A 25,574-nucleotide genomic window follows, 5' to 3' on the forward strand; every position below is an offset into this window, starting at 1 on the left:
AAAATCGTGATAAAATTAAAAAATAATTAATATTGTAATAAAATATAAACTGAATATCTATTATAGATTTGAGTCCATGAGTTTATATTTTTTAGATTTGTATTTGGTAAGGCATTTTATATTAAATTTCAAGTTTAAGCTTAAGATTTGAATTTATTTATTATAAAAATAAATTTATATTTTTAAATATGTAAATAAAATTTTAAATTAGTTTTAGTTTCAGTTTAGAGAACTTATAAAATCTAGAACCGAATTAAAAAAGAATTTTATATGGTCCAATTCAAAAAAAGTCAAATAGTAAATAGACATCTTGAGTTTTGAATATTTTCGATTTAATTTTTATTAAAGAATTTCAAATTAAATAATTCTTAATTTTATTTTGAATATGCATTTTAAAAGCAATTTACATATTTTTTAATCGAAAATGATGAATTGTTATTATTTTTTAAAGGACTTAGAGTGTAATAATTCTTAACTAAGTTTTAGTTTATTTCATAAAAATCAGAATATTTGATATTTATTAGTTAAAAACAATTAAGTTTTTTTCTTTTTCCTAAAAGAAAATTTTCTTATCAAAATTGTTATCACATAATTGGTTAGTCTACAGCAGAAATGGTACGCTGTCATTATACAGTAATCACTCCAAAACATTTCCTAATTTTTCTTTTTCTTCTGCAACCTCCAAAAAGAACCCCAAAGCCAACTTGACGAACACAAACATTTCTTTCATTCTTAATTTTTTTTCTGAAAATAAAAATGTCGTGGTTAAGATCCGCCGTGAACAAGGCAGTGGAGGTCGGAAACAAGAACAATCTGACACGCGCCGTCAAGAACTATGCCGACTCCGTCGTTCATCAAGCCGGTCAAGCTGTTGCTGAAGGAGCTAAAATATTGCAAGATCGCATTGTAATTTTCTGTATTATCACGTATTTGTTTTAAAAAATTTCAACTTCAACTTAGTGATTAAATTTCCTTATTTATTGTGTTATTTAATTTATTTAGGTGTTAATAATCTATTGCAGTTTTTGCTTTGCTGCGTGGTCTATTTATAGAAAGAAATGGTCTTCGGTCAAAATTAGGGCTTTTTAATTCTATAGAAACTCAAAAAGAAAGTTGTGTCGTGTTGCATTATTTCGTTAAGTAAGCAATTGTCAGCTCCTAGCAGCTATTTACGGTTATTGCACTCTTCAGAGAATTAGCATTGCCTAGTATGTGTAGTGAAATTTGTTTTGACATTTTGTGAGTTGAATGTTTATTATTTTGTAGGGGAACCGGAACTATAAAAGTGTTAAGCAAACGATTAAGAGACTTGAGGAGGCTGCTGTTACTTGTAGAGGACCTGAGAGGGTTATGTTATTAAAAAGATGGTTGCTTGTGCTTAATGAAGTTGAAAAGTTATCAGTGGCAGCAGCAGCAGCTTCATCTGACTATAAACAAAGGACCCTTGAGCAACACCTTTTTCCTGAAGATGGAAAGGAAAGCCCAAGAAGACAGTCTATGGTGAGCGGATATCTCATTTTTTCGTTTCTTTTGTATGCGAATTTGGGGTTTACTTTATTTGGCTGTCTAAATGTTGAATGCTATGTATTTAATTGTAAAGCATTATGCTAAAATTTGTTTTTTGTGAAAATGTTTTATTTATCTGAGGTAAGTTTTCCAAACAGGTTCTTGTATTTTAAATTCTGGTACCATTTAAGCCATTGCAAGTTAGACTTTGAGGTGCTTGTGTGAAATGATTTGTAATGTGAATTAACTATGTTCAAATTCGTGGTCTGATTTTTCCTATGATTAAATAGGTACTGTATTATGATTCTGATATTGGGGGCGAGCCAATGAATTTCTGTGATGTTTTTCTCCAAAGTCAGGCTTTGGAGGGAATAACATTGTCCATGGTATGTTTATGTTTCAGTCTTCTGTTTTAACTTGCTTAGACATTTCTTTAATATTTAGAATCAGTAGAAGATGAGAATATTTGGCCAACACAAAATGTAATTACTTTTGGGATTATGGATTAAATTTATTTGATAAAAAATGGCAAGCACATGCTTTTTAAATAGGCTCTGCTTTGTTTGATAGAAACCATTTCCTTTGAAATATTTTTTTCATCCTCTTATATCCAGGGTGCATAGCAAAATTGATCAACCAAAATGTTTTCGTGATCAAATGCTTTTTATGAACTTGGAAGCCATATGAAAACCACATTTCCACAGGCCAAGTTTTGTTGTCGCCACCTGTCAGTGAATTACTGTTTGCTGCCACTGATTGTGGGGGACTTGCTAAAATTTATCCCCTTTTTTGTGTCATATAATCTCCTATTGTAGCAAATTAATACCAATTGAAAATAATATGAAAATCCTTTTTAATCCAAATATTCTCTCTAAATGCCAGAAATAATTTGTAATTGACAGAAAATACTTTTTGTAAAAAAAGTTATAGGCAGATGGAGTAATAGAAATTCTTTTCAGGTGTGCATATGCTTGTTGAATGTTTACTTAATCAACATAGGGTAGGGCGCATTGATATATGCTTTATGAATTTAATGTTTTCTTCACAAATAAAACATTATTATATTTTATAATTTTGGATGTGCTAACAACGATTTTATATGTGTTGATCATAGAGGTTAACGGCAGGTTAACTCTTTTCTATGACTCAGATTCTTGAGCCACCTAACGATGAAGAGATTTCTTTGCTCCTGGTGATATTTGGGTGAGTTGACTGGCTATTATAATAATGATTAATGCCCACATGAGGATCTAAAGTGCCATTGTATATTAGGATCCCAATTACATTATTTTCCCCATTTTTTAGATGACATTTTAGAAGAATTTCTAATAGGTAATGCAAATAAACATAATGCTCTTGGTCCCATAGAATTCTAATCTCGCATTTCTAACATTAGTTGGAAATGTTTCTGATTTATCAGAGTTCATTAGTTTCTTCTAGGATATTTAATCTATGGGATAAGCATAGTGCAAGTTTTGAATATTTTGAGCCTAAATTTCTCCTGAAGCCTCTTAAAAATTTGGTTATTTCAGGATCTGTCTAACTGGAGGAAAAGAAGTTCATAATGCAATTGTGAGCAGCATTCAGGATCTGGCTACAGCTTTCCGTAGCTACCAAGATGAAGTGTTGGTAAAGACATGAACAATACTGACCTCACTCAGATTACACAAACTAGTCCAAAAGTATAAGAATCTGATGAAGTTTAACAGCATAATATGGAATCTTGTTTAGCATGTTCAATTGTGTGTGATCATGCAGTGTTTGACCAATGCTTATATGAATTGTTAAATTATGTAAATGCTAAAATGAAACAGCCTATATCCTATCATTTGTTTAACTCTTGTTCTTAATGATTTTTCTTTCCTTTGATGTCAAAGGAATTTCATAGAAGGAAACATGCAGAAGCAAAAAAGGGAATTACTTTTGAAAATCGAAGGAAAAATATAAAAATAATTGTTTTTTTAAGAAAAAATTTATGCGATAAGAAACCTGTTGACCACTTGAAGGGGTATTTTATTTAGCTAAATTTAGGTAAACCAAGTGAAATGTCTTAGAATTTCTTACTTGTTTCAGCTTGATTTTTTTCTCCTTTTTCTGGATTATTTATAGGTGAAGCGGGAGGAATTGCTTCAATTTGCACAGGGTGCTGTTACAGGGTTGAAAATTAGTGCTGATCTTGGCAGGTGCAAATTATTTTTTCAAAAGAAGCTATAATCCTTAGTTTATGCACTTGTTTTTGTTTTTCAAGTATTTGATTGAGCTTTTATGTGCTTGTTTGTGGATGATAGTGAAATTTTCATTTACCCTTTGTTTGGTGCACTAGTTGTGGAAGGGAAAAAAAAGAAATTAAAAGAGGGAAATGAAAAGTAAAGAAATGAAATTTATTTGTTATGATGTTTATTTTGAAGAAGGAAAAGAAAGGAAGTATTAAACATTTTTGTCCTTAAACTGTGGTTCTTATGTTTATAGAATAAAGGGCAGAAAGGGAACTTAAAAAGTTATACGTTTAGGGTGTTTTACTTGTACAAAAAGTTCTTTGTTTTCCATTTTCAGTTTTCTTTAGAAATGGTAATCTTTATTTTCTGTGAAAACTTGGAAAATATGTTCATTTGTTAAGATGAGAGAACTATTTTCTAACTTAGAAAATCAAAAAACATGTTTGCATGAAAATTATTTTCTATAGTTAGAGAATCAAAGTGTGGTCTCTCTGTTATGAATTTAATGTTTAAGATAATCTTTTAATTATATAAAAGACTTAAGAATTTAAAAAAGAACTGTTGTGAAACAGTTATATGAAAGACTTAAGAAGTTAAAAAAGAACTGTTGTAAAACATATGATATGTTTAAACGATATAAAAAGTAATAAATGTTAAAGCATGAATGAATAAATAAAATCAGTAGACAAATAAATTAAGAGAACATAGAGAGAATGACTGGGACTTACTTTAAGAAAATGATAATAGAAAAATGTAAGACAAAAAAAAATAAAAGAACACTGGTATTAGGATCTAGTTCAGAAACCAATACAAATTTGAGGGAATAAGATAATAATAACCAGTGCAATAATGGTTACAAATAATAAATGCGAAAAAATAAACAAAAAAGATGGCTGACGTTAAAGTTGGGATTTTAACCAAGTTTTAGGGCCAAAATTGTGTAACAACTTAAGCTTTAAGGCTTAAATTGGACATTAAATGGAAAATTCTGTGGTTTTCAACCAGAAATAACACATTTTCTATAAAGGAAAAACGCTAGAAAACATATTCAACTTGTGTTTTTCAAAGGTTAGTATAATTTAGAAAACACAGAGAACTAGTTTTCTATTTTCTATTTGGAAAATTAGATCAATTGCACATAAATTCCGTTTTCTAGTATGCTTGGAAAATGTTCCAGAAAACTAGCTTACTTTTCTTTATGTAAACACCCTTTTTTTTAACTTATCTCATCTCCCTCCGTTTCCTTTTTCTTTTTTGGAAGGAAATTTTAAGCGACCGTTTTCCTTTATTTCCACCATTTTTTTTTCTCCTTTTCCATTACTCCTTTGAACACCCAAACAAAGGAAATTAAAAAAAAACCTGTTCTTTTCTTTTCCTTTCTCTTTAGTTCCACCATATCAAATAAAAGTAGTGTTTAAACCCTTTTATTCATTAATTTGTTTATTTTGTATCTTCTTAACATTGTCATCAAAATGGTGATTTACTGGATAAATGCAAGGTTCCGGGTACCCACCTTCAAAAACTTGAATGAGGTGTAATAATGTTCACCTCATCAGGTGTGCCTATTTTGCATATCTGTTGGATAAAAAAAACTGTGGTAGCTAGTATATTTTATGACTACCTGTCCTACAATCAAATGCTGCCCAAGTGATATTCAAAGTCAGTCGATGATCGTAGAATTGTAATGAAGAAAAGAAATATTGTCTTGTGACATTCATGTATATGCATGCAAGGTGTGCCCTCTTTATTCAAATTCATTGACGAATTTTTCTGCTTGGTTCTATTATAGCTCAGCTTGCCCTGCCAGCCCATAATCTTAAAATGTTGTAAAATACTAAAAACCTCTAGGGTCAGATCTTGGTCAAATTGGATTTTGAGACCTGGTCATACGTGTAGAATCCTTTGCTGGGGTTGGATTTCGTGTTGTCACTAGCCAATTACTTTCAGAATTCAGACATATAGTTCACTAATTTGATGCATATGTGGCTTGTTGCATATGATTGATGATTTATTTAGTGTTTTTAAATATGTTTTTGGTATGTCTGGTGGTTGCAGAATAAATGCTGAAGCCACTGATCTGAAGAACAAACTTGAAGCAATAATTAGTTCTAAGAAGCCATCAAGTGAAGTGCCTGATGGAACAGCTAAAGCAAATATAGAGGTGAGTTTGAGTATTGTGATTACCTTGCTATGCTGCAAATTATTTTTGTCTGAATGTAAACAATGTTTATTCATGTGCCTTAATTTATGTGTATTTGATTTTCATTAGGACAAGCTATTTTGATATTGCTGGTCCCGCACATGTTAGCCTTTACACTTCTGTCTGAATTATGAAATGAGATTGAAAATGTTGAAATTAATTATTTTATCCTTTTCTTCTTACTGGCAAGTTTTAAATTGTACATCTGCAATTATTTGTTATGTTTGATGGCTTGTATTCAAGGATTTCAATAAGAATGAGAATGAATATACTGTCTAAGAGTCATGGTTGGTCTTTACTCTTGTCAGAAAAGAGAAGTTATAGTTTCTATTTAATTGTGTGTAAATAATAGAAAAAAGGATCTTAATTAATGTGATAAAATCACATTAGGATGTTGAGGCCACATTAACTAACAACATCGATAGATTTGCATTGGCATTGTTACATAGATCAAGCTTGCAAAAACTTCTCAACTGCTCTTTGAGTGCGATACTAAGACAGGTAGATCTAACCCCTGTACTTGCAGGTTCTGAAAGAAGCTCTGGCTCAGATTCGTATTTGTTCCAGATTGCAAGGGCTTTTATTAAAAAAGAAGAATTTAAGTTTTGGGGACTCTCCGGAGGTTCATGCTCAAAAGGTATGCTATTGCACTGTTATTGGATTGTACTCCTCTTAAATATTGGCTTCATCTTGCAGTTATTTAGCTTTTATCATCTGTTTCTACTGCATGTCTTTCTTGAATTTTGTTCTTCCATGTTGTTTGATCTAACTGTTGGGGATTGTTAAGTCACCAGAGAATATTCCGCTCAGATATGGACTATTCCAGGAGTGATATTAGACTATTTATGTTAATTTATTGATTCTGATTTTGGTCAAATTCTGTTAACTTCCTATCTGTTCGATTGTGTGCGATTTAAGTGGTGACAGATGATGCATGCTCTAATACTTTTGGAGTTTGATATTTATGCTTTTGAATTGAGTTTGATATATTTGGTCTTGAATTTTGTGCGAAGTCATCTCTTTTTCTATTGCTTGTATTAATTGGAAGCTGGTCGATTCCCTTAAAAGCTGTGCCAATAGTATTTTGCTCATGTCTCATGTGACCAGGTTGACAAGTTGAAGGTCTTATCAGAATCCCTTGCTAGCTCCGCATCAAAAGCTGAAAAGCGCATCTTAGATCACAGGTATACGATTTCTTTGAAGAACTATCTGTAAACGCTTTCATCTTTGCATTTTAGCTCAACTTATAGTTCCTCTTAGAGTTTCTTGATTTTAAAACTTTTTAGCATTGATACTTATAGTCCTCTTTTCCTATTATTCAGAAAATGATCATGTCCTTGAGTTGCACCTCATCGAGTATCCTAAAGGATTCTCCTTGCATTAAGGAAAGGCTGTTGCAATGCCTTGATTTTCATTCTTTCCACAAACTAATGAGTAATCATGGCTTCTTTACAAATATGTTTTGGGTATGGGGTATTAACATAATTGAGCTTGTTACCTTAGGTAGGTCTTACTCCTAACAAAAGATTTCTTTTCCGGGCTTGGGGAGTTGTCTGAAAATGAGTATCGGAGATATTGAAACTATAGAGTCAGGGTGTACCCGCCTCAAGGCAAAGAAACAAGATTTCAAGAACTTAAACCACCTTTTAATCCAGTATTACAGAACAAACATTACTGAACCAGCCAAGCTGTCGTTATATTCATAGCTGATTCCTGATTCTGTTTCTGTTTCCTCCCTGCTGTTAATTAGCAGAATTCAAAAAGAAGAAGCTTTGAAAGTTCGTGTTGCTAAAGCTGATGAAGCTAATGAAAAAGAGAAGGTAATGTGCTTCTAAAACAAAGCTTTGTCTCATTAGTTCTTTTTAGACTGTACAGTACAAGGCAAGAGAACTGCATAGGGAAAATTAGCCTGGCATCTTCTCTTTCACTGTATTGGTTGTTCAGAGGTCTGCTATAGATTTAATAAACTTCTTAAAAAAATTTCTTTATGGACTTGCCTTTTCAAGAGTAATGTTTTAGTTAGTTATGCAATATTTGAAACATTTAGAAGTCTGCTATTAATGTCACAAACATGGATCTTTTTCTCAATAGAACCAGTTTTATCTTGAGTAAACTTGTTTAATAATAGTATTGCTAAGATGTGTTCAAAAGAGGCATTCACCCTATTAGTTGAAACTTGGTTTTTCTTGTAAGCACTGGACAGCTCTGCTCAATTGGCTTATGAATAAGCGATGTTAGCTTCAGCTTTCATCCATCAATGATCATTTATCAGTTTGTTTTTGATATTTGAAGGATTACTGCATAAGATGTGTTTTCTTATGGCTCATGATATGAGACTTGTGTCATGTATCTGAGACTCTGAAGATATGTATGCTACAATCAGCCAGTTCTTACTTTACTTGGATTGAATTGGAAATTGTTTTTCTTGTTTTTCCAGGAAATATCAGCTGAGATTGTTGTACTTGAAAAGCAAAGAGATGAACTTGAAGCTCAACTGAAAAAGGTTTCTCTTTCCTCATCCCTCCTCTTCCACTCTCTCGCCCCCTCCTTTCTTTTTGTTTTTAGTAAGTGGTTCTAGACATTATCATTCTCCTTTTTTTTTTTTTGCCCCTTCTTTTCTGTATTCTAAACTACTATGTTAATAGTTTTGCTGCAACATAAGACCTTTAACCAGGGGACTTCTTTGTATGGTTCTGACTAATCTAACATTATACCTATTAACATTGAGCAATAATATCATGGATATTGACATTATGAAATAGATACTCATATGTAGGGTCTATATTGCGTGTCTATAGCCTAAGGGACTGGATATTAATCAGTGCTGCTTAATTAATTTACAGATAGATTGAAATAGTTGTGGTTTTAAATGCACCTTAATTAAGTTCTCATCTAATGTCTGAAAGATGCCACAAATCGGATTCTGTAACCTACTACCCTCGGGTTACTTTCCTTAATCCCGTTCGCTCCTATACTTTCCAGTATAGCTACTTTCGTTCCTTCTAGCCTACCACTGCTTGCTGCGTACGAAAAAGCTTTCAAAGCAAAGAGCTTCTCTTTCTTTGATAAGAATCAATACGATCTTTATAAGGTTCCTCTTCTGAACGAAATTCAATTTTATTAACTTAGTGAACTAAATAATGAACTGAATACAGACTAGCAAAACTAAAATTGTGTCCAGATTCCTCAATCTTATAGTTCTTCAATCCAAATTCAGCAGGGGAGTTTATCCATAACTGTGCGAATGAGATGGCTGAAATGTTCTAGATTTATTTGGATTTATTTTTGAGATCTCATATATCTAGTCAAATTGTCTGAATCATAGATCGGTCAGTATCTTATATTCGAGTTTCATGTTTCTTTTATAGTTGCCCATCTACTCATCCTATGTTGAATGCAAAAAGTTAAAGATTGGTCAATGATGTGTAGGTTAATATCTCCTTGGCTGCTGCAAATGCACGGCTTCACAATGCTAGAGAAGAGAGGGACCAATTTGATGAAGCTAACAATCAGATAATTGAGCATTTGAAGACAAAGGTGCAGTTCCCTTCTTGTTTCCAAGTCTTTTTGAAAATGTTTTTTTATCCCATTAGTCTTTCGACATCCTCATTATTTCAGATGTCTGATATACCCTTCAAATATGCTAATAGGAAGATGAGCTGTCAAAATCTATTGCTGCATGCAAGGTAGAAGCAGATGTTATCAGTACCTGGATTAATTTTCTAGAAGATACTTGGGTTCTCCAGCGTTCATATACAGAAATGAAGGAGAAGCAGGTCAAGTATGTATTTCAATATTTTGAACAAGTATGCCCTTTTGGTTTTGGGTTAGCAAAATTTGTTACGTGTTTGCTTTCTAGTATGGGAGAACATATTCCCTGTTTTCTTCTGCATCTTATACGTCAGTCTGAATATACCTGATTTTATTTTAGAACTTATTACTTATTTTCATTTCTCAAGTGATGAGCTAGAGAGACATGAGGACTATTTCATGAACTTGGCAATTCGTCTCCTCTCTGATTACAAGGTACTGTATGATCATTAGTCAGTATCTTCTCCTTCCTCCCTCCTTACATCATGCATGAATGCATGCACAATCCTGTCTTGACACCAACTGTTTTCTTTGTGCAGAAAGAATTGGGGCCTGCTATCAGCCGCATTGGGAAATTTGTGGAAAATTTAAAGAAATTGAGTGAAGGGTGATGTGCCTTTTTGCATTTTGATGTTCTGAAATCCTTTAGATTGATCCAGTTTTCTGAGTTTCTTACTTGACAACACAGGTCAGAGATGGGATCCAGTGTGGATCATGATGACTCTAAAGCATTAAATCCAAGGAAAAATCTCGAGGAAGAATATTTGGAGTACGAAGTTAAGGTACAAAATGTGGTGGTTTTTTCATGCTCGCTAGCTAAAATATATATACATGATATAGTTGAATGTTTTATTGTGCTTTACCGAAGGGAAAATGCTCCTTGTTAGATTTCCTGCTGAATGATTTTGTTTGAATTTTGAAATATTTACAAGCCTAATAGAGCTATGGTTAATGGTAAAACTGCTAATGTTGAAATGTTTCCCTTTATTTTTCATTTATGTACACTTGGAAAAGAGTTTATCTCAGTTCTAGTTCTCTTCAATTCTTCGATAAATATTTTTGCAGTACAGATTTTGCACCAGGTTGCACTTGTCATGTTGACAACCCCTTCCCACCTTTCTAGTATAAAATTTTTTCACAGATACACTGAAAATAACATCATGCTAATTTTATGTTATCTTTCAAATTGGCCGTGTCCTCATTTGTTTACATGTTCCAGTATACACATGCGCTTATAAAGAAATCATAAAAATAAACTTGTATGTTAATTCTTTTGTGTTTCAGATTATAACTACCTTCAGTGTGGTGGATAACATGAGGGAGCAGCTTTATGGTCAACAGGGGGCCATTTATAGGTGGGATTATGGTTGAGTCTTCGATTGTTTTTTTCTCATTTATTTATTTATTTTTGCAAGATTTGTAGTTTTTAAATATTTAAATGAGGTCTTCTCTTATATTTTCTGTGGCTGGTTAGATTCACGAACAGAGATTAGATTTATGAATGTGGATTGAGATTTGTTTAAATTTGAATTTTATTGTGTAGCATAATTATAGAGTGTCAGATATTTCGAGGTAGATCTGATTGAATTTTTTCTCTCCACAGGTTGAAATCTTTATTCCATACTATTTCTCTACAACAGATGCTCAAATTCTTAATATTCTTGTTTGGGCGCTTTCTGATACAGGAAAGATGAAACGATGACTAAAGAGCTATTTGATGATATTGAGAAGCTGAGAAAGGAATTTGAATCTATTGAGAGACCAATTCTAGAAGTGGAGACTCCACCAACCCCGAAGGCAGAAACTGTGTCTGAGGAGCCACTAGGAAGTCCAACCCATAAATTGATTCCAGAGTCCTCCAGTACACCAAAATCGGAGATAGATGGGCAACCCAAGGCACCTGCAGTTGAGGAGCAGCTGGTGCTTGATCCTGCAGCTGAACTAGCAAAGCTGGAGTCGGAGTTTGGGAAGGATGCTAGAGATTACTCAGGAGAAGAGATTGGTGATTGGGAATTTGACGAGCTCGAAAGGGAGCTGAGATCTGGTGATACAACAATAAGCAAGTGACCAACAGGCCTTCCGAGAAAATGAAAATCCACTGAACAAGCAAGCTATGCACAAATCTGTACTCCTTCCCCAAAGCTGAAATCTTTTTTATATCCTGAGCTTTTTGGTGTAACTTATTTGTAACATCGAATGGAGTTCCAACTTACAATTTGTTCATTCTTCTGTAAATTGTCAAAAGTTGTATGTTGTAAGGTGGAAATTGATGAAACAAAAAGAATAAAAACTATGAATGTAAATGTTTTTAGCTGCAATATTATGGGACAAATGCCTTGGCTATTCCAATGTGCATGAGGTGGCTATGGGCTTGCCACTATCTAGAGACTGGCTTGATGTGCCTTATATTCTATTCGTTCTCTTTTATATATATATATATATTTTTCTTGCTGCCTGTTCCTGGGGAAAGAATAGATATCCTGAGGTATCCGTGCCTCTTTTCTGCTAGCCATAGAGTTGGAGTCTTAAAGCACGCCAGCCTCAGGAGTTCCATTCCATAGTGGTAAGCCTTTAAATTCCATCTCTTGACACTTCTATTTCTATTACATCCATTTTTAGCTCTCTGCCAGCCCGTGCCAGGTGAGAGCACTAACGAAGGCAAGTGAGACGTAAGCTGAGATCAAATGGTGCAAACAGACCTCTTCACTCGTAAGTGGGTGAAACCGTATGATTTTGAATGCGACCCTTCATGCTTCATTACAAAGCAAACTTAGGAGCCAAGATAGAAATTGTTGGGGGATTTTATTGTCTTTATTTATGTAATTTTATTGAGGACTCGGAAAAAGATTTTGGGTGTGTCGTCATCATAAAGTTTCCTTATCTGGAAGTTGGAATTTGTCTTATCTTTTGTACTGCACCATCATTATATAGGTCTGGTTACAAGGGTACATAAGATAGTGGGATTATTAGCCCACCCCACCCCAAGATCTCTTAGAAAGGCAGTCACTAAAAATGACTACCAAAAAGGGTTTGCTGCTGTAAACTGTTTAGAGCTTCTGCAATTTTCTACTTTCGCATGGTGCTGGCAGGATACCCGGCAACTGGAACCCATTTCCAATCGGAACAGAGTGGTTCTACTTGTCTATTATCAAGCACTGAAAGAGACCCTGGCATCCTGATTTTGGGGGGAGTGGTGGGTCATTCGGATAGGCACATTTATGGCTTTCCCTTAGCCGAGGTCGAAGGGCTACATCATAGTTACTTAAGGTGTATTTAGATACTTCTATATATATTGCTTTCTCAAAAAAAAAAAAAAAAAAAGAAAAAAAACATCAATTTACCTGTTTTTCTTTTAAAAGTAATTTTCATAAATTTAATAATAAGATAAAATAAAACTTTGAAAGTTTGAGTGCCAAATCACATACTTTTTGCATTCCAAGTTTCTTCTTTAAACTTACTGATATTCAGATTTCTTTTATTGTTAGGATACAATAAATTAGAAAAATCAAGTTTCTAAATGTAAATTATTTCAATAATTACGAAGAAGTACTTATTACAACCTATCAATTGAAGTTCACCCTACCAAGGATCTAAACTACACAAGAATGAATAATACAAGACAAGTACTGTTCAAGAGAATACTACTGCTTTTTCTAAAATATTTGAAGAATTAGTTCCCTGACAAGTCTAGTACATGTGATTGAGTTGTTTTTATCAACTTTTATGAATGAGACTTTTCAGGAGATTGCATAAAAATAGCATAAACTCTTGGAAATTATTAAATTATTTTGAAAAATCTTTTGACAACTTAAATAATAAAAAAGTCTTTACAAAAGGGACTGAGATCTGCTCATATTCAAATGTTATGTTTTCTTCTTCCTTAGATCCTAATCAAAAGGTTAAGATTTTACTAAAAAGTAAAATTTTAATTTCATCTACTGTATAGTTATTTATTGAATAAAAAAATTATAAGCACTAAATTTGAATTTAATAATAATTTATTATGTTAAATGACGCATGAGAGAATCTCTAATTACAATTTCATCACCGGCTTCTAGAGATTACTATTATTCTAAAAAAAAAGTATAAAACCGTGTAGAAATAAATAATTTGCAATTAGTATATAAATAATTTAATGATAAATATCAATTAAAGCCTTTGAAAATTATTATTATTATAAAAAAATAATATCCATTATTTAAAAATCTTATGTGATGATTTATACAAAATCTATCAGATTTTATATCATGTAAATAGGAAAATATTAATGCAACTTTAATTAAAGTCGCTTCTAAGACTTTAATGTTAAATTCAATCAACATATAAAAAAAAAATTAAAGTCATCAAAAAACTAAATAAAGATATTATCAATTAGATTCTTTAATTAATATTAACTGATGGCAAAGTTTAACAAAAAAATAATTATTTTTTCCTTTTCTAAGTTACAGTTTTAACGTACCATTTTTCAGAGAGGGAACCAACTAAAATTTAACTATAATGTGCTATGTTTGAGGTAACTATGGGTTATAATATATGATGAACTGATGGGTCCAGATTGTATATAAATATTTAAATATATTTTAGAGTTTTAATGATGTATTTCTATATATAATATGGTGAAAATATGTGTTTTTACTTTTCTGCAGAAATTTGTATAGTTCATCATCTTCTACATCTAGTTAGCTTTTGTTGCACAATTCTTCCAAGAATCAAATAAACTTTTTAAAGACGTGGAGAGAGAGGATCAATTTTTTTTCATTTCTTGAAGGGCCTTCGAACTTTGAGAAAGTTTTAATTTTCTGTTTTATGTATCTTATGTCTTTCTATTTAGTTATAATGATAATTGGATTAAGTATGTTAAGTTAAGTTTCATAAGTGTTTAGTTTGGCTTTTATATTTATGTATGAATCTTATAATATTATAAATTTAATGAATGATTTCTTTACCTTCATATATGCATTAGTTTCATCTATTATTATTGATTGACCATCATATCAATTTAATAGTAATATTTGTTATAAAAATATTTAGGTTAAAAGTATTAGAAACATCATCTTTACTTTAATCTATGTTGGTATAAGAAACCTAAGTTGCATCATTAGCTTGAGTGACTTAAGGAAAAAGGCACATCACCATCTCATTTATTAGATTTGAACTTAAGAAAAATAAGGGGATTACTAAGTATAAGTTAGACTAAATACTATTTTATCATACAGTTCATTTTAGTCATTCTAGTTGCATATTTCTTTTCTGGTTATTTAATTTCTTTTATAAACTTCAATATCATTCTCAAGACATTGATTTATAGTGTTTATATTTATTTTCAATTTCTTGTGAGATCGACCTCGTGTTGAACTTGTCTGAATTATCATTCGGTTTGTACACTTGCGAGTATTAGTTTAGATACATTATGAACTCTTAACTACAAAAATATACTTGCATAATTGGATTATTTCATGTGTGCAAAGTGAAGTGTGTTAATTCTGATTAATTGATAAAATTAATTGGCTTTAAGCAAGTATTACCGAAGTCATGAATTTAGGGCTACTTGGTGCCCAATTGGCTTGAAAAGAAAGAAAGAAAAAGTGAAATTGACATATCAACCTTACTTACTCTATGACATTATGATAAAACCTCTCACAAGATATTTTATAGGAATAAGGTTTAATTTGGTCTTTTTTAACCTTTTGGGCCATTTTAGTTCATTTTTTTTTGTTTTAGCTTAAATTAGCCCTTACATGGGAGAGTGACTCTCCCTTATAAAATAAAAAATAATAATTTTCTTGAAATAAAATAAGAATTAATTTACTAATTCTTAAAGAAAACTATTTATAGTCCTAAAGAAATTTAAATACATAATTTTAAAAAATTAAAATTCTTTTACTCAACGTAATAACTAAAATTGATATTAGATAAATAATAAATTTTTTATTTTTTAAAAATTAGTCAAATTGACTAATTTATTATATTTTAACAACTCACTATCTTTTATAGAGAGTGGGTTACACTCTCTCTCAAATGGGGCAATTTAAGCCAAAAAAGTAAACTTTTGGACTAAATTGACCCAAAAACAAAACAAAAAAGCTGAATTGAGCTTCACTGGAAAGTTCAAGGGCCAAATTAAACTTTATTCCCATTTTACATAGTTTGCTCCATAAATATGTTAGGTCGTAATAATACTTACCATGTCTAGCAACATTGCTCAACTCTGGAGTCTGGACAACATATTCTATCTGACAAGGAAAAAGAAAAAAGTTTCTGCCCTTTGCTGAGTACTCCAAATTTAGTTGAGATTCTAAACTAACACAAGAATATTTGTCATTTTACATCAGCTTCGTAGGGCAATTACAATTATGAAAATATTGCATCTTATGAGTACCATTTTTTTGGGTCTTTTGTTGGCATTGTAATGATACACAAATTCTGCAAAGACAAATGATTCAAAGTTCAAATACATTGAAAAGCAATCCGAGATGAAATGATGCCTTCCTTCTTCCAGGAGATCCTAACTCCCTAACAAAAGATGATTCCCATATTGAATATTACCAACCATGTATACAACTGATCCAACTTACAATATTTTAGAAGTGATTTCTATTAGATTTTGAATATGGGTCCATGATATAATAATCAGAATCCTAGATAAAAACAAGATAACTACCAATAGTTACTATGTAATTTTCAAAGGAAAGTTACCAAGTAAATATCTTTACGAAAAAAGAAAAGAAAAGAGAATTAACTAATATAAGATACAACTTGTACGTCTACCTCAAGAAAAGAAAAACAAATACAAAAAAGTATTAAGCTCTCTTTACAATTTCTTTATGAAAGACAAAGGATTTCGATGATGAAAATGTGGGCAGTTTTCAGATTCATGTGGTTTTACTCCTTTAATTCGATTCAATTATTTTTATGATAATTCATATAAATGGTTGGTTTCCATCATTGTCAAATAAACAAAATAATAAGTTCCCCATTATCATAATATATGAGCTGTATATGGTAACAGGCTTAACAGTTTTGGTCATAACAATACACATGATGGTGCCCTAAATATGGCAAGAACAGACTTGCAAAAGAAATAATAGTTAGATGTGCTATTTTTATCCTGGTTTCAAGCATAGAATAGCTATATACCAAACTGTTTTGCATTACCAAAAAGCATTGATGACCCTTTGTTTTTCTTTAATGTTAGAACTTAAAAAATTTCCTATAAAAAAAAAGACCCCAGAGAGAGAGAGAGAGGGGGGTCTGAAATGTAGGGGGTGTTTTAAAAGGCAAGACAGAAACAAAAGTCTCGAGCTTTGCAGGCATTGCATCCACAATTTTATTTCTCTCCACCAAGAAATGTCGGATCATGAGTTGTTTTCTTGGTGAAGTCAACAACTCATTCCTCTCTTAAAAATCTTCTATTCTTCTGTCATTTCATTTCATATATATATATATATATATATATATGTAAGTGAAGACATGACTAAAGAACATAAAGAATACATGTATATCAACAACCATAAGAAGTAAAAAGGAAAAGAAAATGAATTTAAAGGTGCACATATATCGATCAATTGTATAAGAAGATACCATGAAAAAGTCACTTGGGGCAATTTTCTTTAATAAGAAAGCAAAGTAAAAAAACAAAACAAACCCAGGAATCCAGTAAAAGTAGTAAAACCATAAAAAAGAAAATATTAATTACTTAGCAAAAGGCAACCTTTTTTCAAGTTTGTTTAATTAGTTAAAGGGGCAGAGTGAGAGAAGCCTATGAATTATTATATGATAAGAAGGCAGATAAAGACATGGGTTGCTTTTGAATTAGGTTAAAAGAGAGAGAGAGAGATAGGTGACTGTAGCAGAAGATAAGCAGAAATATATAATAATTTCTATGAGCATGCCCTTTATTTATGAGTAAACAATTCATCAACTAAATAGTAAACATTATCAAGATATGGACCACTATCTCATGCATCTCAAATATTTTATTTAGTTGCATCTTAGCCTCAGCATTTGGTTTTTTTTGCCTGCTGACATTTTTTGAAAAGCTTTGCTCACCGAGGTAAAGGTCTAATCTAACATACTTTCCTATCAACATACTAAGTCTTGGAACTTCCCTTCTTACTTTAACTTCTTCAAGTCATATTTTTAAGGACCATTTTATTTGCTGAGGATTTTGACTCTCAAAAGATAGAAATGTAAATTTTGCTTAAGGGTAAAGGTCTAATCTAACATACTTTCCTATCAACATACTAAGTCTTGGAACTTCCCTTCTTACTTTAACTTCTTCAAGTCATATTTTTAAGGACCATTTTATTTGCTGAGGATTTTGACTCTCAAAAGATAGAAATGTAAATTTTGCTTAAGGGTGAAATTATGTCTGAGTCAAACTCTATTTCATTATAAAGTTCAAAACTTATAACTCAACTAAAATTAAATTGAATGATTTAAGTTTTTTAATATATTCGAAAAACTTGAATTGAATATTTAAAATATTTAAAAATTTCAACTTGAACCAATAAACATTATATATATATATATATATATATATATATATAATAATCATAAAGTTTACTTTGAATATGCTCGATTGAGATTGAATGAATTTAATTAATCTCGAATTACAAATATATCTAATATGATAAGTATAATAGATATAATAGTAAAAATTTAATGAGGCCTATGAGCTTCACGAGCTCAAATTTAGTTCGAGCGAGTAGTTCGAGTTTAAGCTCGAGTAGATTAAAAATAAGTCGATTTCAAAAATTTCCGAATCAATTTAGAATGGCACCCGAGTTTGCTCAGCTCATTCACAGCCCTTATTTTACTTGTGCAACTTAAACAACTTTCCCTTTTACCACTAGACTAAGTTGCCAACTCACTCTCTAAATTTCTGCTAATGCACACACCTTCAATGCACAATTCACAATTAGAAAATTAATTCCTTATATAAAAAAAAAAAGAAAAAAAAAACTATTAACACTTCCTAAAACTTACTATAGAGTATGATAAATAAAAGCAAAATGAGAAACTAGCCACCGATTATAAGTTCATGGGAAAAAGAAAATACAAAAATATAAATAGGTCAGTGCTGGACGACCATTAGTAGTGCTTCTTCCATAATGTTTTTGAATTTAATATTTAGAAGCATTCAGAAAATTCCAAAATTCAGAAATTTGTCTACTACAGTTCATCACTTTACAAGACTTAGCGTCCGTCATCTTCCACACTTTTAAATGCTGCCCTTCTCTTCACTTCTCCCCCTCATCAAGCTTATAGCTCTTCATTTGCTGCTACTCCACGCACAAACAAAAACACAAAAATAACCACAAAGAAAAGACTGAAAGAGAGAGAAATCCATACCTTGATCAGATCATTCAGTTGGTAGAGATGGCAATGAACTTCTTGTCATATGAACATGCAGATGATGACTACATTGACATGGAAGTCAGCTCATATTCCAACTTTCTCTGCCATTCCAAAACCTCTCCTCCACAACCAAGAGAGTTCGAGTTCCAAATGTCTACAATTTCTCTAGAAAAAGAGACCACAACTTCCCCTGCTGATGAGCTTTTCTACAAAGGGAAACTCCTTCCGCTTCACCTTCCTCCTCGTTTGCAAATGGTGGAAAAGCTCCTACAACACTCTAATTCTGTCTACGACACCAGAAAAGATACCTTTGAAGAATTCTATAGCACCCCTTTAATGACAACTGCAAACACACCGACTACAACTAGTACCCCATTTGAATCCTGCAACATTTCTCCTTCCGAGTCTTGCCAGGTTAGCAGGGAGCTAAATCCAGAAGAGTACTTCTTTGAGTACTCGAATGAAGCAAGTGGTTTTATTGGCGAAAATTCGAAGAAGTCCTGGACCAAAAAGCTTAAGCTAATCAAGCAGTCCTCAATTGGTTCAAGGCTGAAAGCTTCCAGGGTTTATCTCAAGTCTTTGTTTGGTAAGTCTGGCTGCTCAGATGATTCTTGTACTGCAGCAGCAAAAGTTGCAGATGAAGGAACTATTTCAAGAGCCAAAGAGTCTTTAAACAAATGTGAGAAGGCAACAAAGAAACTCCCTTTTGGACAAATTCAGAAGGAAAGAAACCAAATGCCAACAACTTCCCTCCGCAATGTTAACAGACCAAAGATCAATGAGGATGGCAATAGTCGCCTTCACAGAAGATCATTCTCAATGGCTATCAAGCGTCATTCAACAACAACCAAGTCATCATCATCTTCATCATTATCATCTGGTTCTTCTTCATCTAGCTCAGCTAATACAAACGGATTCTACGGGCTGCCATTTCTAAAGAGAAGCAATAGTGTAACTTCAGAAGTTGAGAATCCAATTCAAGGAGCAATAGCACATTGCAAGCAGTCTCAGCAGCTGTTCTGCCCCAGAAAGACAGCAACTGAAGTTGGGTTTTACTCATTGTCAGCTGCCAAAGTAGCAATTCGTGAAGAGCAAGAAAGACCTGAACTTTGCAGAGGCTGAACCTTGCTGAAAATTTCAAAAAGAAAAGAAAAGAAAAAAGAGCATATATTTAGTTTAATTCCTGATTATGTTTCTTTCCTCTTCTTTCATTAATTCGATTTTGTGCATCATTTTGCTCAGGTCAAAAATTATTACTGCTAATGCCTTTCTTTTAACTGTTAGATCAAAAGTATCCTGTGGAAGTTTCTTAGAATGCCCTATAACTATTTCTCTTTGTTAAATTAAATGAGGTATACCAAGTACTAAACTATCAGTGAGTATGCTACTGTTTGAAAAGAAATTCTAAGAGTTCAAATTAGCTTAGTGTGCCTTGTCATTTCATCTGCTTATTTGATTAGTAAACTAGCAGTCATTTCCTAAGACAACTAATGGTAGGTCCATTTATTCCAGAGACCCTTTGGGGATTTACACTTGAAAATCTCTTTAAGCTATGTTTTCTTCTGCTTTTCCATAGCTTAATATATTCAAAACAGTAAAGACACTAAAAGCAGATCTCCACCTTCAGTTTTGAGGTGAATGCCTCAAGATGAAAGGAGCAAGCAAATCATAAGGAAAACAAAAAAGAGTAATATTTGTATAACTTATAAAGCTTAAGTTCCTTCTGTATAATGCCAGGTATTTCCAAAAATATTTTTGCAAAAAATATTAAATTTGAGGTGTACCATAAAGCTTAAGAATCTGATACCAAAATAGCATCTTCTATCACTGTTTCGACTGTAATAAGTACTATCCGAGTGTAGGCCCTCTATAGATAAATTATAACCTACAAAATTGTGGGTCAGATTCTAACTACTTAATCATGAAAAGGATAACTATTCCATACAGAGAAATCATTCACATAGATCTTCTACAAGCTGATAAATTCCATTCAATACAGAGGGAAAGAAAACAAAAAATAATTTTGCAATCACATGGCATCAGTGCATAATTATGATGTGTCATAATGTAACAGATTATCCACATGAATTGCACATAATTATTAGTTCTAATTACCCATAAGAGGACTAATAATTTCACTTTTGTTTCAGTGATAAGATGATCATGAAAATTAATCTTCTCACAATCATTAACTTTAGCAAATAATTCGACATAGTTGTAAAGTCTGGATGTACCTTAATTGTCAACAATTCACTAATTTTATTTTTCTGGGATCTGGTTGTATTAAAATGCAAAGTAAGGTAATTAGGCAAAGATAAACATCAGTATGTTGGAGCCAATGATAGGACAACAAATGAAATCATGACTTGGGTGAAAAAGAAAACTAAAAACCCACCTGTCTGCCTCTCAAGAGTAGCTAAGAGGCATATGTCTGCATTAAATATGTAAACAAGGAAAAGTGATTCCTGCATTGATAAAATATTTGGCTTCTTCCAATGATTATTAAAGATGCAGGAAAAAGATTTAGTAATCAGTTACTGTACATGGCCAGGGTACTCTACTGAGACCACTCTAAGTCGAGTAAAGAAAGACAACTAACAATATAAAATAAGAGGAAATCTTCAAGTGAAAAACAGCCTTTTTCAGGAGGCTTATTTCCCTTTCTTTTAATTTTCTTAGTGGGTGTACTAAGCCTTAAACTAAGTGAGCATGTCAGCCAGAATTTTGACAAGATTAGAGCCAAAGAAAGGATTCAAAGGGCTAATTGATGTTGTTGAGCACTAAGGGGTACCTCTAAGCACAATACAAGAAACCTTTTCCCCTACCCAACTTCCACAGATTGCTCCCAAGAAAAGAAAAAGGGTAGGCCTCACTCATCCGCTGGAATACATAATTATATCAGTTCATCCTTCTTTCACAAAAAACTTTTCAGAGTATACAATAAGCTAATATGTAGCAGTTCATATACCTAACTGTAGTAGGAGATTATACAACTATGATATATGATCTGCTCCGTACTTGCAATCAGTCTATCTCATAATTAGGTATCTCACTTTTCCAGGGTAGCAGTTGCTTATTTCTCAATAATATACTGGTGAAGAATATGTGCATAAGAAATGGGACTAGGGAGCTACAGAAAACTACAAATTCCAAGTTTTGCAAATATGATGCAAAACATCAGATCTCTGAAAATTCTGTATTACAAAGATTTAAGGAAGCTATGCTACAGTAGCCTTTTTGTGATTGCAAACTAATGAGATAGGATGACAACGGCAATAATGAAAAAATAAATCAGACATAAGATGACTGCTGTTTTACTACAAAAATGTTTGTACTAAGATTCTAACAAACATTTGAGCTAGTCTGACACATTCAAATTCTTCTATTGGACATCCACCTGTTAATATGATTCATATTTTGAAATTGAAAAAGATTCCAAGTAACTATGCTTCATGTAACCAAGTGAATAATATCAGAGCGTGATTCTGTTCAAGATTGACACATGAAATATTTTCTTAGAAGTTCCTATATGAACAGCGGGAAAGAGAATAATTCTAGCAGTAACAACACATTGACAATGCTATTCATCTATACTATTTTAACAATGGCATTTACATTTTACGAGACACACTCTTGCATTTGATGCTTCAAATCAAAAGATTTACGAACTTTGCTCAATGGCACCTGCCAACCTTTCCCCTCTCTTCTCACTTACCATATATTTTCCTTGCTCACTAGCAACAACATGTCCATCTGGCATATCTTAACAAGAGCATGAACCTCGTGACAAGGTTTTCATACCTCTGACAAAATTTACTTGGACAACTATCTAAAATTCCCACAAATTTGAAGCCATTTTGACGTCAGATTAAATTATTGATGTGGATCAGCATATAATAATTGATTAGCAATCTCTTTCTTGATAGATTTCCTACAAGTAAAGAACCTCAATCAAGGAGCTTGGGTTACTGGACACCAGCCATTTAAGGTGGCAAAGAAAAATTTGCAGTCTCTTTAGCCCCCTGCTCTTAACATCCTGGTCAATAATCCTGCTTCATCCCTCAAGCACTTGAAGAAAAAGGGCAGTACAATATAAATTTCTCTTTAGAATTTGGCACTCAAGGCCAAAAATCCCTAGCCTATTACTAACCTTAACAAAGATCAGAATAAAAGAAACATATAACTATTCAATAGCAGTGATGTACAAGAATCTTGATCAACTCAATAAATAAGAAAGGAGAAGAAACTACTCCATTTTTAACTTTTTAATGAACACTTGACTTCAATGTTGAATCTTTTCTAATACATTATCTCAATTATTGGTACAATGTTCACACCTGCTCTAGCATTCATAAGCATACAATCTGGTAAAATCTTAGGTTAGCAGCTTCACTTGTCTGGCATTCTTCACGCCTATAAGCCTCATAAAAGAAGGATGCTAGTTGTGCTCAATGCTTCAAGTTTTTTCTCGTTCTCACTCACAGCAGAAAACACGAGCGAAACATGTGCAGAAGAACTTATATTTTAATTTATTTAAATGCATCACCTCTCAGTAGCTTGTTTACCTTTATCTATTGACTCATCACGGCCTTTTTGAGTCATTTGAATCATCCCCTAATCAATAGTGCAGGAAAAGCATGCATTATAGTTTGAATAGAAGAGATTGGCAACTAGACTCATTAAAAAAGAAATGGTCCTTCATATAGAAAAAGACATCAACATCAAGCACTAAAGTAAAGATCCACTACTTACTGGAAATTAAGCAGGATTTGGGTTATGTGGCTGCAGCCTAAGAACAAACTGTAGCAGTAAACAAAAGAAACAATGATAGTATAAATTCTCAAACAGTAGGACAGTAAAATCTCTGATTCAATGGCTTATAATACCTTAGTTTTTTCATTCATTCCAATATAATCACATAATCGTTTATCCCTCACGAGTTCTTTCCCTGCCCAATGAAGCTCGGTTGATTGTGCCTGAAGCACTTCCACATCTGATACATTTCAATAGCATGAGCTAAAAAAATTAATCATACATTACCACTGTTTTTTTCCCTCTTTCTAATGCTTCTCAACTATTATTAAATGGATAAAATAAACATAAAGACACCAAGTTAAAAATAATTTGCATGATCATCAACTATATACACAATATAAATAAAGCGATAACTAATTTTTTTAAAAAGAAAATCGGTTTCCTTTGCAGAACTTGCTAGAAAGTTTGTGATTGACAATTGAAATACCTGCTAAAAGTTGTTGAACTTGATTAGCGTCCTCAAAACCTAATAACTGATAATTTTGCATGACTTGTCTCTCTATTGCTTGTACATAATCTCTCATTACATAAAATGATATGGCTTTATTATACAGAACCTGGTCCTGCTAACATATAAAACAAGTGAACACTGTTTGGATTCCTGGAAAACACATAAGAAACGAAACCGAAAAAAGAACTAATTACAAAAGTAACCCAAGGATTTACCTTAACATACAATTTAGTCCTACTGTTTCAAATTTTTTATTAATTTCAGTCCTTGACATTTGAAATCTGACTAAAGTTAAACCTTTAAGGTTTAGTCTTTCACTTTAATCCTTAACTTGTTATATTGTAAAAAAGGCTTTAGTCTCTCAATATCAAGCACTTTACATCGATAATAGAAGAGGACAGAAAAATGCGTATCTAAAAGAGCAGGGACCAAATTGGATATTAATCAAGCCCTCAGGGGTGTCCTGATAATTAACAGGAAATACAAAATTTCTCTAATCGGTGAGAGAGAGACCTTAGATGCATATGATTGGGCTTCTGATAAGGCTCTTATAAGAGGAATAACTGCAAATTGATAATAAAAAAAAAAAGTATTAGTTTAACGAATTGAACATGAAATTAACAACATTTTAGAGAATTAAAGCCAAACAGGAATTGAGAAAAGAGAAACCTTTAGGGTTTTTAAGGAAAGGTGATAAAAGAGGCTCGAGTCTTAACAGTAAGTGATCTATTTTGTATTGGAGATTGGAAATTTGAATGAGTTCAGGAGCAATTTCGTCAATTTGACAAGTGTTTTGACACTCGTAGAGAAATTCCCGATCTCCATGCTTTACCTGGATTCTCACCATTGCTGAACACCACAGCGGGGAGCTACAGATCACCAAAACGTACCGTTTTAGGTCATTTGTTGCGGGTTGGATCACTGTGGACAAGTGTTTGATTAATTTTGGGCTAAACTATGAGTATATGACATTCGGCCCAAACCCTTAACTATAATTAAACAAAGATTTAAAAAAAACAATTACCTCGTCATAATTACGGTGTATGGCCTACAAATTTTTATTTTTATAGTATAAATTGAGAAATTTTATTTATACGGAAAATCAGCTGAAAGAATTTTCTCTATATAGTGGTCTAATTATTTGAAAATACCCAATTTTTAACATTTTAATAATTTTATCGCGTATTATCATATTTTGCTGACAAATGCTTAATATTTATATTTTTTAACTAAAATACAATCTGACTACTGTGAGAACCAAAAAAATAGTTTTTTTTTTTTTGGCTGATGCGTGATTTAACTATATAAAAAAGTCACTATAAGTATGCTGACTCATCCCATATTTAAAACGCACAGTTTTGATAATTTACCAAACTTAATAATAAAACAATTCCACCACCACTATTTTTCTCTCTACCAAGACTCAACATCGATC

General features: G+C 32.3%; 3 protein-coding genes across 4 annotated transcripts; 2 read left to right on the forward strand and 1 right to left on the reverse strand.

Annotated features, from left to right (window-relative positions):
* Positions 1–617: 617 nt before the first annotated feature.
* Positions 618–11,856, forward strand: LOC8262692 (shootin-1). 2 transcript variants are annotated; one of them, XM_015723933.3, is made up of 18 exons: positions 618–906; positions 1,267–1,500; positions 1,797–1,892; positions 2,657–2,709; positions 3,039–3,135; positions 3,616–3,689; positions 5,778–5,883; positions 6,449–6,559; positions 7,030–7,106; positions 7,673–7,742; positions 8,360–8,425; positions 9,352–9,459; positions 9,573–9,703; positions 9,882–9,948; positions 10,053–10,120; positions 10,202–10,295; positions 10,798–10,868; positions 11,199–11,856. In XM_015723933.3, the coding sequence occupies exons 1-18, from the start codon at positions 757–759 to the stop codon at positions 11,578–11,580; spliced, it is 2,055 nt and encodes a 684-aa protein (XP_015579419.1). In that variant the 5' UTR covers positions 618–756; the 3' UTR covers positions 11,581–11,856. The 2 variants fall into 2 exon arrangements, with proteins under 2 accessions (XP_015579419.1, XP_002526795.1); XM_002526749.4 differs by having other exon boundaries at positions 7,676–7,742.
* Positions 11,857–18,056: 6,200 nt separating this feature from the next.
* On the forward strand, positions 18,057–20,293 carry LOC8262691 (probable membrane-associated kinase regulator 4). The gene has a single exon (XM_002526748.4). The coding sequence runs from the start codon at positions 18,895–18,897 to the stop codon at positions 19,993–19,995; it is 1,101 nt and encodes a 366-aa protein (XP_002526794.1). The 5' UTR covers positions 18,057–18,894; the 3' UTR covers positions 19,996–20,293.
* A 2,809-nt stretch (positions 20,294–23,102) lies between these two features.
* On the reverse strand, positions 23,103–25,086 carry LOC8262690 (cilia- and flagella-associated protein 298-B). The gene is made up of 6 exons (XM_002526747.4): positions 24,809–25,086; positions 24,653–24,702; positions 24,116–24,251; positions 23,760–23,866; positions 23,626–23,673; positions 23,103–23,487 (listed from the first exon to the last, which is right to left on the reverse strand). The coding sequence occupies exons 1-5, from the start codon at positions 24,984–24,986 to the stop codon at positions 23,632–23,634; spliced, it is 513 nt and encodes a 170-aa protein (XP_002526793.1). The 5' UTR covers positions 24,987–25,086; the 3' UTR covers positions 23,103–23,487; positions 23,626–23,631.
* Between the last annotated feature and the right edge of the window lie 488 nt (positions 25,087–25,574).

Source organism: Ricinus communis, chromosome 6 (assembly GCF_019578655.1).
Source record: "Ricinus communis isolate WT05 ecotype wild-type chromosome 6, ASM1957865v1, whole genome shotgun sequence".
Classification (NCBI taxonomy): domain Eukaryota; kingdom Viridiplantae; phylum Streptophyta; class Magnoliopsida; order Malpighiales; family Euphorbiaceae; genus Ricinus; species Ricinus communis.